General features: G+C 57.3%; 1 protein-coding gene across 7 annotated transcripts in view; it reads right to left on the minus strand.

Annotated features, from left to right (window-relative positions):
- Fam178b (family with sequence similarity 178 member B) overlaps positions 1-12,647 on the minus strand; it is a 69,959-nt gene that overhangs the window by 5,848 nt on the left and 51,464 nt on the right. For 6 of the 7 annotated variants that reach the window (XM_047522574.1, XM_047522578.1, XM_047522577.1 and 3 more), the window contains 2 exons: positions 930-1,007; positions 556-708 (listed from right to left, as the gene is read on the minus strand). In XM_047522574.1, coding sequence (XP_047378530.1) covers positions 556-708; positions 930-1,007 — 231 coding nt within the window. Of the gene's footprint in view, positions 1-273; positions 709-929; positions 1,008-12,647 lie in introns of those variants that run through there. The other variant, XM_047522575.1, reaches the window with a different exon arrangement.

A 12,647-nucleotide genomic window follows, 5' to 3' on the forward strand; every position in this document is an offset into this window, starting at 1 on the left:
TTCCACAGTGGGAGGCCAGCCTCAGGTCTGCAGGGAAACCGGACAGGGCAGGATAGCTGGTACCTCTGGTGTCCCTTCGGGTACTGCTCAGGACAAACTGATGCTGTCTCCCCTGGGCTGAGTTACTCTTCACTTTTTTTTTTTTTGAGGTGCTAGGGACTGAACCCAGGGGTACTCTACCATTGAGCTACATTCCCAGCCACCTCCCTTGCCTTTTTTAAAATTTTTTATTTTTTTTTATTTTGAGACAGAGTCTCACCGAATTGCTGAGGCTGGCCTCCACTTGCTAGCCCCCTGGGGGTTGAATCCAGGGCCTTGGGCACGCTAGACAAGTGCTCTACCACTGAGCCCCGCCCTGCCCCTGGGCACAGGATGCTTGATAAGAATGATGAGGGTCCCCAGGGCATCTCCACCTCCCCCACACTGCCCTTTCCGCCCTTGTCCTGGCCCGGAGCTCAGCAGCTGCTGTGGGCCGGCATGTGGCTAGCTAGCTCTGGCCAGCCTGGTCTGACCACTTCCCTCCCACCCGGGTCTGGGGGCTGCAGGGGGCGCCACCTGGGGCTGGCAGTGGGCCAGCAGCTCCTGCCAGCGGATGTAGGTCTGGGTGGCCAGGTCCTTGAGTTTGGTCCGGTGCATGGCCTGGGGGCTCTCCCGGATGTGGGTGCTGATGTGGCGGTCCAACTGCATGCACAGCAGCTGCAGCTCACCCTGTGGAGGCGGGGGAGGGGGACGGGCCGGAGGGAGGACCAGAGGAGGAGGGAGGGAAGTGGGCGGGAAAGGCAGAAGGCAAGGGTCAAGATCACTTGAGAATGGGTCAGAACGGGGTGGGAGGGAGAGGCTGGCACCCTTTGGGGCCTCTCTCTGCTGTTCCTGGCAGAGGACTGGGCTGCACCCCAGCCGGCCCTGTCCCGTCCTCTTAGGACACTTACCCACTGGTCTGGAGTAATGTCCTGGCTGCTGACCACCACCCCGGCCAGTGTCAGGAGGCTGTGGCACATGTAGCAGACCTGGAGAGAGTGCAGAGAGGGGTGCTCTCCTAACGCGGCCCAGGCTCTGCAGGGCCCGGCTCTCAGGCCCAGTGGACCCAGGGACGCCCCGGCACAGGGCTCCAGGGGGCATCTTCAAGGAGAGCCTGGGTGAGCAGCACGGGCCACCCCCACTTGGTCCTCTGACCACCAGCATTCCCTCTAAATGAATGTCCCCTCTTCCTTCAGACAGAGAAGGAATCCAGGGCTGCGGATATAGTCGATAGGGAGCCTAGCATGCTTGAGACCCTGGGTTCACCCCCAGACTGCAAAAACAAAACAAAACAAACAAACAAACAAAAAAGAAATTCCTGCCATCCAGAAACCCACCCCACACGCCCCCTCCTTGTGCTGGGCCTCCAGCGGAGAAGCCAGAGGGGCCTGTTCACCTCCATGTGTGCTGAAGCACACGCGCCTGTGGACAGTGGCCCAAAGTGCCACTAATCCCTGGGCATCTTTGTGCAAGCAGTAAAGGGGAGCCCCCTCTGGGGGGCAACGCCCAGGCACCCAGTTCCTGGTTTCTGTTGCCCCTTGGTGGACGAGCAGCACAAACCCAGGCGCGGCCCACAGGATGGAGGAGGGGGCAGCAGGAGGCGGAGGAGGCTGGGGCTGGAGTGGAGCCCCGTCGGCCCTGCCGGCTCCCCTCCTCCCTGCTGCTGGACCCTTCAAACTGCTCAGGGGAGAGTCTGACCCCAGGGCACCCTTGGGCACCCTGGTACCATTCATTTATGTTTTCCAGTTTTGCACACGGGGTAAGTGGCATCCAGGGATCATCCCAAGGACAAATTAGGCTCCAGGTGAGAGGCAGCCTGCTCCTGGCATTCTGTGCTCCTTCCTGTGGGCACTGCCACCCGCACCAGAGGTTCCTGCTGCCTTGTCTCCTTCGGGCTCCTTACCTCTGAGATAAGCAGGGTGGTTGGAGACCTGCCACCATGGCTGTGGCAGATAAACAGCCCGAGGACACGCTAGGATGGGAGAGGAGGATCCTGGGGGTGGCCAGCAGGGCTCCGTCTTGGTGATAATACAAGCGGAGCTCAGGACCAGCCTGGGCCCGCCTTGTTCACCAGCTCCTCCACCCTTATCAGCCTGCCCTTCCTGGAGCACCAGGTGGTGCCCAAGAAACGGTAGCAGTCTCCTTGCGCTGACCAAGGATTGTCCCCTGAACAGAAGCCAGGAACATTTCTGAGGGCACCGACTTGGCACTATGAACGGACTTCTTGGAACTGAATACATGGTACAAAATCCTGAGGACAGAGGCTACCGGGGCTCCCACAGCAATGCCTGCCCAAGACCCAGCCCGCTCAGCACTGTGGCGAAGGCCCACGGGAGATCTGACCTAAGCTGACTAGCCCGGAGCGCGTTACCTGGCAGGCCCAGGGACCAGCGAGGACGTCAGGGTGCCTGCAGGTGGGCCTCCAGGTGGGCTGCCCTGGTGGAGGTACCAGCTTCTCCATCTCAGCTGCTACCTGCCGGTCCTGGACCTGCCTGTGTGCTGGATGCCCCAGTCCAGCTATCCGGCAAGTTGCCACTTTCCCATGCACAGGCCCAGAGGCTCCCTGGGTACCCTAATTGCAGCATGGCCTTGCTAGGGAGGGTCCAGCCCTAAGGGACTCCATCCAGCCTCTGCAGTTCTGGCAAATGGGCTCACTGCCCCTTCTTGCACAGCAGACTCAGACCTGTGCATCTGAACTGTCCCTTGACTAAGGCACAGCTTCCCTGGCTTGGGAGGAAACCGCTCAGAGAGGTAATCAAGAAACACCAAACCTCATCTTCCTAGGGAACCAGGAGAAAGGGTCCTTCGAGGGTGGTTTTTTTGTGGGGAAGTGGGAGATGGTGGGGGATGCAACTCAGAGGCTTCAGGGGGACGTGACTAAGCTCAAGTAGCAGCGGGACGTGAGGCAAAGAGGGCCCTGTGGGGGTGGGGGTGGAGGTGGGCAGATGACACACCAGACAGAGCCTGGGGGCTGGTGCAAGCAACAGACAGGGCACCTGGGGACTGGTCCAGGGAGCCCACGGCTGGCGGCCTGGGGGCGTGGTGCTGGAGGTGGCTCTGCAGGTGGGATGGAGGAGAGCGGCATGGACCCAGGGCCCTCTCTGGGGCAGGGACTGCAGGACGAGCCTTTCATCCGCCTTTTTTCCTCCATTCTTTTCTTTCTTTTCAGTGGTGCTGTGTAGGCGACGCTGCCACTGAGCCACATCCCCAGTTGCTGTCTTCCCTTTTCTTCCTTAAGAGTATTTCTCTATCACATGTGTGCTTTACTCAAGGAATCCAAATACAATGCAAGCTGGTCGTTTTTAAAAAGTTACAAGACATTGCCCAGGATAATTGACTGAACCTAACTGGTCTTGGGGTGGGTGTGGGGCAAGGGAAAGGGACATGACCTTGAAAAGAAGTTGACCCCATGGGCGCTTCACCATTGAGCCACATTCCCAAGCCCCTTATTATTTTTTATTTTGAGACAGGGTCTGCTAAGTTGCTTAAAACCTTGCTAAATTGTGGAGGCTGGCCTCGAACTTGTGATCCTCCCGCCTCAGCCTCGGGAGTAGCTGGGATTCAAGGTGTGCACCACCATGCCTGGTTAAGGCCCCCTTTTGAGAGATTAAAGCACTTGGCATTGAGCAAGCTGATGGTGAGGGGTGGCAGGGAGTGACAAGGAAAACACCCATTGCCCAAGGGGCTGTCAGGTAGGACGGTGGCTGGGGAAGGCACCCAGGACTGCTGTAGTAAAGGGTGTGAAGGCCACCAACAGGTTCAGGGCAGGGAGGGAGAGAAAGGGGTCTGGAGACCCTGCAGACCTTTCACTTGTAAACACCTCTCTCTAGTAAATATCCCCAGCACCAGAAGGTCTGCCCCTGGGTCAACGGTGGAGGTTTTGCATGAAAGAGGCCAGTGAAGAACTTCTCCACCAGGGAGGAGGCTTGGTGAGGGGCCTCAGGATCTGCAGAATGCCCTGGAGGAAGCCCGAGGAGGAGGGAAATCTGTCAGTGTATTAACCCCGTGCAGAGGGAATTTGCTGGGAGGAAAAAGCCAGCACGCACCCAGTTCCAGTTTCACAACCTTCTGATTCCCATAACTGAATCTGCGGGGAAAATCCCAGGAAAACAATTCTGGTTTTTTTTTTTTTTTTTTTTTTTTTCTCCCTGGGGAGGCGGGGGCAAGGGGACTGGAGAGGAGGTTCTAGAGAAAAGCCATAAGCAACCACATTTTATAAGCTGTTCTTTCCCAAGAGGGGAACCCGGCCACAGCCTGCAGGCTGGTGTGCTCCTGGAAGGCCTAAGCTAGGGGAGGCTCAAGCCAGGCTCAGGTCCTATTTGGAGGGGGAAAGTTCCACCTGAGGCCAGAAATCATGGCCAAAGCCCAGGAGTGCTTGGGAAAAAAGGCCTGGGGCTGGAGACACACTGCCTAGCCCCAGTTCCATCCCCAGCACTGCCACAACAAAACAGAACGGTGGGGCAGGGAGGAGGCTGCTGAACACCTGTAAACCCAGCTACTCTGGAGGCCGAGGCAGGAGATCTCAAGTTCAAGACCAGCCTGGGCAATTTAGGGAGACCCTGTCTCAAAATTAAAAGGGGGTGGGTGCTGGAGAGATGACCATGCCAAGCGCTCGTGCGGCAGCCCAAGGCCCTGGGCTCCACCTCCAGCATTGTCCCCCTGCTCCCTCTCAGGGGTCAGAGAGAGGTCTGATTCCCTCCAGACAACCCTGCACTCCTGTGCAAAGGTTAGGGAAGCAAACTTTAGCTGGAACTAGGAGCTCAGAGCAGGCAGAATCTGAGGCTCCTTCTGAGACGCCATTGCTTGGGTGACTGAGGCAGGCCAGCAGCACAGGGCAGGCATGGTGGCCCTCCCAGCAGGACAGAGTAGGCAGCCAGATGCGAGCTCAGAGCCAGGCTTCCTGCTTTGTCACAATGTGACCAATTCCTGAACTTAGCAAGCCTGCTCCTGTCCTGACTGGCACCACAGAGACACCAGGCTTTGCCTTCCGCTTTGAGAAGCCAGGAGGGGTGGCCGTGGCAGCCCCCGCCTGCTCTGCCAGGTTCTCTATCACTGGAAACACGGGGTCCCTCCCAGGTCTCTGTGGGAGGAGTCAGTGTGGCTTGGGGCAGCCCTCCCTGCGGGTGGGGGCCAAGCTCGGCCAGGCTTCAGGGCTTTGTCTGGAGCTGGGCCCTGACTGGCTCAGGAACCCAGCTCCTCCCACACGGACCTGAGCAGAGGTTGGGAAGCCTCAACACGAAATGCAACCCAGGAAACCTCAGCCAACCATGTGGGGAAACCAGGAATGGGACCAGGGGACGTGCCTAGACCCGACACCGGCAGGACAAGGCGGGACGTCCCGCAGCGAGCCCAGGACTTCCTTCGTGGGTCTCTCCCTGGAGCCTGGAGGGCTGGTTCCTCTCAGAGGTTCTGTGCACCAGGCCCTGCCCTCCCCCTGGGGAAGCACAGCCCGAATGAGTGATGGCACACAGCCACAGGGCTTGTCACCCGGCAGGGGCAGGGTCACGTCTCTGTGCTCTGCTCCAGCTGGTCCTGACTCCAGAAACCAGGGGCCAAGTCTCCCAGGTCGAGCGGGATCCTTCCGCTGCACTTTTGTCTTAATACAACAGGGAAAAAGGGTGGACGTTTCCCAGGAACTTGGTCTGCAGGAAAGTCCCCTCTAGCGCATGCCAAGGGAACAGGCGGTGGCCCCGTTACTTACACCAGAGAAGGGCGGCGTGGACGGGAGGTGCCCCAGAAAGATGCCTGCCCTGGCCTGGGCAGCACGGTTCTCCACCTCGGTTCACGACCGAGCCTCACCCTGGCTCGGTCAAACCCAGCCTGGTCCCTGGGGGCTGCCAGGACGAGGGGGCGGGTGGCAGTTCTTGCCATGGGCAAGAGGCCTCTGGAGCAGGTCCTACCAGGCACTGGGACAGCCGCTGAGGGCAGGGGGAGACCTGAAGCTGGCCCTGGAACCCTGCAGGGAGGATGCGGGTGATGCACAGGCCGTGACTCTCCCCGCCATGCTGCTGGGGCCTGTGGTCCGCCCCACAGGTGTCCCTGTTCTTGATCAGACAGCTGCCCCTGGCTCCCTGCCATGGGCTCCGGGTGGTGGCCACCCCAGGGGGATACATATCCAGCCCAGTCTTGAAGGCCTGGAGGTCCATCCCAGCCTGACCCAATACAAGGAGAATTCTGCCCTCTGTGTGTGTGTGTGTGTGTGTGTGTGTGTGTGTGTGTGTGTGTGAGAGAGAGAGAGAGAGAGAGAGAGAGAGGAGGAGGAGGAGAGAGAGAGATTTTTAAAGGGGACTGACTCTGTGGACAGTCCCCTCAAGAGAAAGCAAACTTCTGCACTCTGCAGCAAGGACCCAAGTGCCTCAAAGTGGCAGGACAGAGAGAGGCCAAGGCTGCTCCTGGGGCGGACGGGGACGTCCTTCCAGCCGAGCCCCAAGGGCATGGTCCGGGCACTCACCGCTGCTTGGGCAAGCAGCAACCTTCATCATTAGTGGTGAGTAACCCTGAGGCAGGGCTACTCGTAGGCCCCAGGCCAAGGGGGAGCCAGGTCTCATCCACCAGGACACAAGATCGAGGACACATTTTCTGGGCATAGCACAACTGAATGGGTCATGGAGTGTGGCACCTGCCATGTCCATTGCCAGGACGCTATTTCTTCCCTGTCCCCATGAGCACACCGTATGAGCCCTGCCTAGGAAGCTCCCGTCCAAGGTTACACTCTCTGACCTTGGCCTCTGCAGGCACTGAAAGGAGTAGAGGGCTGCTCCCACAGTTCTGTTCCCAAAGGAAGGCCGACTTTGGAAGTGACTCTGCCCAGGACAGGTCATCAGTCATAGGTCCTAGCAAGAAGGAAATGACAAGGACACATGACCCACTACTAGGAAATGAGGCATGTGACATAATAGCTCTTCCTAGCCCAAGGTCCCTGAAGACACAGGGTCGAGAGGCCAAAGAGCAGACGTCACAGGCGGGGTCTGCCCAACTCACCACAGGGTTTGCCAGAAAGGACACCCCGTTCTGCAAATGAAATGCCCAGGTGCAGGGGTGGGTGGAGCCCTAAGCACGGACCACGGATGAGGCCACTTTAGGGTGATGGGCGACAGGCTGAGAGCATCTGCACAGGAACAGGACTTCCTGCTCGACTGCTGGGACCAAAGTTGCTGCAGGGCCCCAGCTGGGAGGACGGGCAGAGGTCTCTTCCCAGGCTGCAGAGGACCTGGGAGACCAGCAAGCATGCACCCTCCATTTCCCCTGAACAGAACAGGGCAAGCGCCTCACTCTCACTCTCTCTTTTTTTTGGTGCCAGGGATTGAGCCCAGGGCACTAAACCACTAGCCACATCCCCAGCCCTGTTTTGTATTTTATTTAGAGACGGGGTCTCCTTAAGTTGCTTAGGGCCTTGCTAAGTTGCTGAGGCTGACCTCAAACTTGTGATCCTCCCGCCTCAGTCTCCTGAGTCGCTGGGAGTATGGTGTGCTCCACCATGCTTAGCGCTCTCTCTCTCTCTTTTTAGTATTAGAAATCGAATTTAGACCCTCATGCATGCTAGGCCAAAGCACTCCACCAAGAGCTACATCTTCAGTCATTTTTATTTTCTAGTTTGAAACAGGGTCTCACTAAATTGCTCAGGCTGGCCTTGAACTTACGATCCTCCTGCCTCAGCCTCCCAAGAAGCAGGGATTGTGAGTATGTACCATCACGGTGGCCTACGCAATCTTCTCGCTCTTTTTTTTGGTAGTAGGGATTGAACCCAGGAGCACTCAAACACTGAGCCACATCCCCAGCCCTTTTTATTTTTTATTGTGAGACACACTACTTTGGACAGTTTCCTTTTAAACTCTATCCCGACATTGAGATTGGACCCTGACTAGTCCTGGCTCCTGCTCTTGGTAGTGAGGGCAGGGTGGGAACCAGGAGGCCATGGTACAGCAGACTGGGGGTTCGCGGGTGGAGAGCTAGGGGCTGGGACAAAAGCAGGAAGGTGGAGGGCCTTTTATCCCTGTGTGTGCTTCAGGGAGGTCATCTCAGACAGTGTGGCCCATTCCATGTCTGCGGAGGAAGAACCAAGGGGCTGCAGGCACATGCTCAAGAGATGGCTCCCACCCAGCCCACCCTTCCTCCCCGGCTTCCTGCTGGGAGTAGGGTGAGGGAGACCACAGGCAGGGACTGGCCAGGGGCTCTTCCTGCTTGTCCAGCTGGGACTACAGACCCTGACCTCAGGCAGTTCTGGACAGGAAAGCCCAGCTCTGCCTGTGGCCCAGAGAGCAGGAGAAATCTTAGTGTGCATGTGAGTCTAAACGTGTGCTCTAGCACATCAGCATGTGGGGCTGTGTAGCAACGGAGACTGGGCCAGGCATGCGCAGGGCCATCTTCACAGAGCGGCGGCTTCCTCAAAAGCCAATACCTGCTGGGCGTGGTGGCACAAGCTGCCTGTGATCTCAGTGGCTCAGGAGGCTGAGGCAGGAGGAATGCGAGTTCAAAGCCAGCCTCAGTAAAGGTGAGGCACTAAGCGACTCAGTGAGACCCTGTCTCTAAGAAAAATACAAAATAGGGCTGGGGATGCGGCTTGGAGGTCGAGTGCCCAAGTTCAATCCCTGACACCGGAAAAAAAAAAGAAAGAAAGAAAGAAAAAGGAAAACAAACCTAATACCAGTCAGTCGGCCCTCTTTCGTGTTGGCAAGGCTGAAGCCTGGGAAGCAGGACCCTCCTGTGCTTCCTGGGAGGCTTGGAGTACGGGGCTACCACACATGACGGAAGAGCAGGGGTGCTGCGGAGCCCATGGTTTCTGGGCATCTAGGGTCCACCCCCATCCTCTGTAAGAGCATCCAGCACTTAGGCCAGACTGTCCTGTGGTAGTGTCTTCAGTACTGACTCCAGGGGAGCTCATGTGACCTGGGCCAGCCTGACTACATGAGTGGCCGAGGGATGGGCAATGGCCCAAGCCAAGCCAATGAGACTCGACTCTGGGCTTTGGTTGGGCCTCCAGGTCAGAGACTCTCTCTTTCCCCCGGCTAGGGCGGTAGAGGACAGGAGATCAGTCTGGAGTTTCGTACAACAGGAGCAGAGCCTGCTGGGGACGCTCCAAGGGTTAGGCCCAGAGGTGGAGAGAGCAATGCCAAGGTTTCATGGCACTGGATCCAGCTGAGCCTGACAAACTGACCTGCAGCTACTGGGATTTATGCTTCTGTCACTAAAGATGCTGGTAACAGAGAGGAAGACACACAAGAGGTGACAAGGCAGGGGCACCTGAGAAGGCCCCACCCACTACCAGTCTTCCCAAGGCCTGAGCTGGCTCAGAAAGTCCTGCTCCTCCACCTGCTCGGACTGGGGCCAGCCTGGAAGGAAGAAGAGGCAGCGGGCAGCTGGGTGCAGGGGGGCGGCCAGGGTCCCTTACGTCACGGCTGAGGTGGAGATGGACTCTGACCCGGCCTCACGGACACCTCAGTTCAGGTGTGTGAAGAAACACGTGCACACGCCACAGACCGTGTGGACAGGCTGCGATGGCCACAGGGACCCAAGGACAGGAGAGGAGGTTGGGCACTTCAGGGAGAGGACCAGCAGGAGCAGAGCTGCTGGCACTGGAGTGGAGGGTTTTTGGGAAAGATGGCCACTGCTTGAGTCTCGGCCACGCAACCTGATTGGCAGGGCTATCCCCACATGGATGACATAGGGCCAGCAGGAGGCGGCTTTGGAACTCAGGGTTTGGGGTATAAAGTGACAGGTCAGAATAGGAGGAAGACAATCCATAGAGCCTTCCGGGGGGTCTGAAAGGACCAAGAAACCTAGGTCAAGTGTTGGGTCTGTCTGAAGCTGATCAACCACCTGTCCAGGGAGAGAGACCCTAAGGGTGGCCTGGAGGACCGGCCTGGCTGGGGTGAGGCAGAGAGTGGACCCAGATGCTACCACAGCCTGCAGCTGCCCAGGCTGAAAGAAAGCTGCCTGAAGAGCCCAGCCTACCCTCCTGGCTTGGCCCTGTCACTTCAAGCCTTGCTCATGTGTTTGCAAAGCAGTCAGAATTCCTGGGAGCAAAACTGGCCTGGGTCACCAGTGCCGGACCTGCAGCCCCCTCCTTGTCCCGGCAGGGTCAGCTTCCAGAGGCCTCCTCTTTGAGGTTTATGATAAGCTGGGCGTGGTGGTGCTCACTGTAACCCCAGCACCTCGGGAGGCTGAGGCAGGAGGATTGGGAGTTCAAAGTGAGCCTCTGCAACTAAATGAGGCCCTAAGCAACTTAGTGAGTCTCTAAATAAAATATTTAAAAGGGTTGGGGATGTGGTTCAGTGGTTAAGCGACCCTGGGTTCAATCCCAGAACCAAAAAAAAAAGTTGTCTGATGCTCCTGATTCTGGAGGAAGTAAGACAACCAACCACTTGCTGAGGAGGAACTCAGGAGTCCTGAATTTTTATTTTCTGTTCCTCAGATCTAGTTTCCTCCCAAACCTCCTAACCTTGACCTGACCCAGGTCCCCAGCCCTGTGGGTGAGGGGCAGGAGGGAGGACAGGTGCTTCCAGGTGACAAAATGGGGAGCACCGATGGGGGTGGGGGCGCAAGAGGGCGTTTGAGGGTGAGCAGGACCAGAAACCTGTGCTCAAGTCAAGCCTGAGGGAACACACGTCCCCTTGCTGGGGTTGAGAGTGGCCCTGAAAGAGGACAGAGGTGAGCTCCGAGCCGCCATAGCCCTGCCTGCTCCTGCAGCCAGAGCTGAGCCTCTCCCACCACAACCTCCCAATGAGGCGGCTCTTGGCAGGGTCACCGGGCACAGGGACAGGCAGCTGCAGTCTGCCGTTGCAGCAGCCTGAGCAAAAGTAGCAAAACTTGTTTGCAGCACCCTCAACACACGCTGCACACCCAAGGACCTACGGGAGAAGCACAGGACGCACCGGCACACGGCGGCCCACGCCCTCGGCAGAAGCCGGCAGTCACGGGTGTGCGCGGGGAGCCTGTGCAGGTGGGTGGGACATTGCCCACGCTCAGGAGCACCCCCATGGCCTCCTCACCTGACCTGTCTCCACCGCGAACACGCCTTCTCCAGGCGCAGGAGACAGGGCTGGGGACCCTCCAGGCATGCACCTGGAGGAAGCGCACCTCTTCAGATGCTGAGGGAGCCCCGGGCGGTCATGCCGGAGGACACCATCACCAGGGAAGAGGCACTTGGATCACGTTCCTGATCCTGCCTTTTTTTTTTTTTTTCCTTTTCTCTTCAGGTACCAGGACTTCCCATGTGCTGAGCAAGCACTCTGCCACCAAGCTGCATCTTTACAGGACTTTAAGAAAAGTTCTGCCTCGCTAAGTTGCCCAGCTGGACTTGACCTGCCATCTTCCTGCCTCAGCCTCCCAGACGCAGCCTGCTGCCTCAAGCCTGCCGTGGCGCGGGGAGTCCTCCCACCCTGCCTTTCTGGAGGCGTCGAGTTCTTCCCATACAACAGGAGACAGCAACTCCCTCCTAGGCCTCAACGTTACCCAACTAGAGAACTTCCAACCCAACATAAAGACCCTGGTTCCTTTTACCTCCCAAATCTGTAAGGTGGGGGGGAAAAAAAAACAGCCAAAAACTCCCATCGATATAACATCTGGGCTGGAGTGTGGCTCAGTGGTAAAGTGCACTCTTACCATGCACAAGGCCCTGGGTTTGCTCCCTAGCACCACCAAAAGAGAAAACAAATGTATATATACACAAAAAACATAAAATGTGTGCACATTTATATGTGTGTATGTATATATGTGCACGTGTATATACGTGCATGTGTGTTTACATATACATATACATGTGCACAAACATGTGCACACATACACACACACTAGACATGGGGAAAAAGCAAAAACCAAAAGGAAAGAAGGTAACTTGGAACATGATAATGTGATGGCAAGCTTACCAAGACCAAAATATCAACAATCTCAATAAAAGTGAATGGGGTGGGGGCAGCTGGGCATACAGCTCAGTTGGTAGAGTGCTTACTTAGTATGCACAAGGCCCTGGGTTCAATTCCCAGCAGTGCCAACAACAACAACAACAAAAAAAGTGAATGGGCCATGACCCTGGGATTGGACAGAACACAACTAGACCAAATCTAGCCACATTCAGCTCACACTGCCAGTTAAAAGGAAGCCAACCAGGAAACCCTGGTTCTGGCCTGGAAGGCTGAGCTGGGTGCCCTGAGGAGATGGTGGTGCTGGAGTCGGGTTATGCAATGTTTGTCTGCTGGGGGCTAAAAGGCTGGTGTCACAGAGGCCTGGGAAGACACCTGTCTCCTGCAGAAGTGAACTGTGGGCCAAAGGGACACTGGGGGAGCAGCCCCAGAGCGCTAGTCTCCTTCTGCAGGGGTCCTTTCCCTCCTGCTTCTGCCAGCCACGGCGCTTGGCTCTCGCCAGGCTGTGCCAGACTCCAAGCACCTTCTGACCAGATGCTCGTTCTTGTCCGAGTGAGCCCAGCTCAGACCAGGAAAGCATAGGGCCCTGGTGGACAACTGCCAAAGGGGCTCAGAACTTCAGCTTATTTATTTTGGGGATGGGTCTCAGTGTTGCCCAGGCTGGCCTTGAACTCAAGTGATCCCCTGCCTCAGCCTCCAGAGTAGGGGGGACTACAGGCAGGCAGGTGTCAGGGAGAGCACACTTTAAAATGCCCAAAGAAAGTATTCTAA

This window comes from Sciurus carolinensis, chromosome 13, assembly GCF_902686445.1.
Source record: "Sciurus carolinensis chromosome 13, mSciCar1.2, whole genome shotgun sequence".
Lineage (NCBI taxonomy): Eukaryota > Metazoa > Chordata > Mammalia > Rodentia > Sciuridae > Sciurus > Sciurus carolinensis.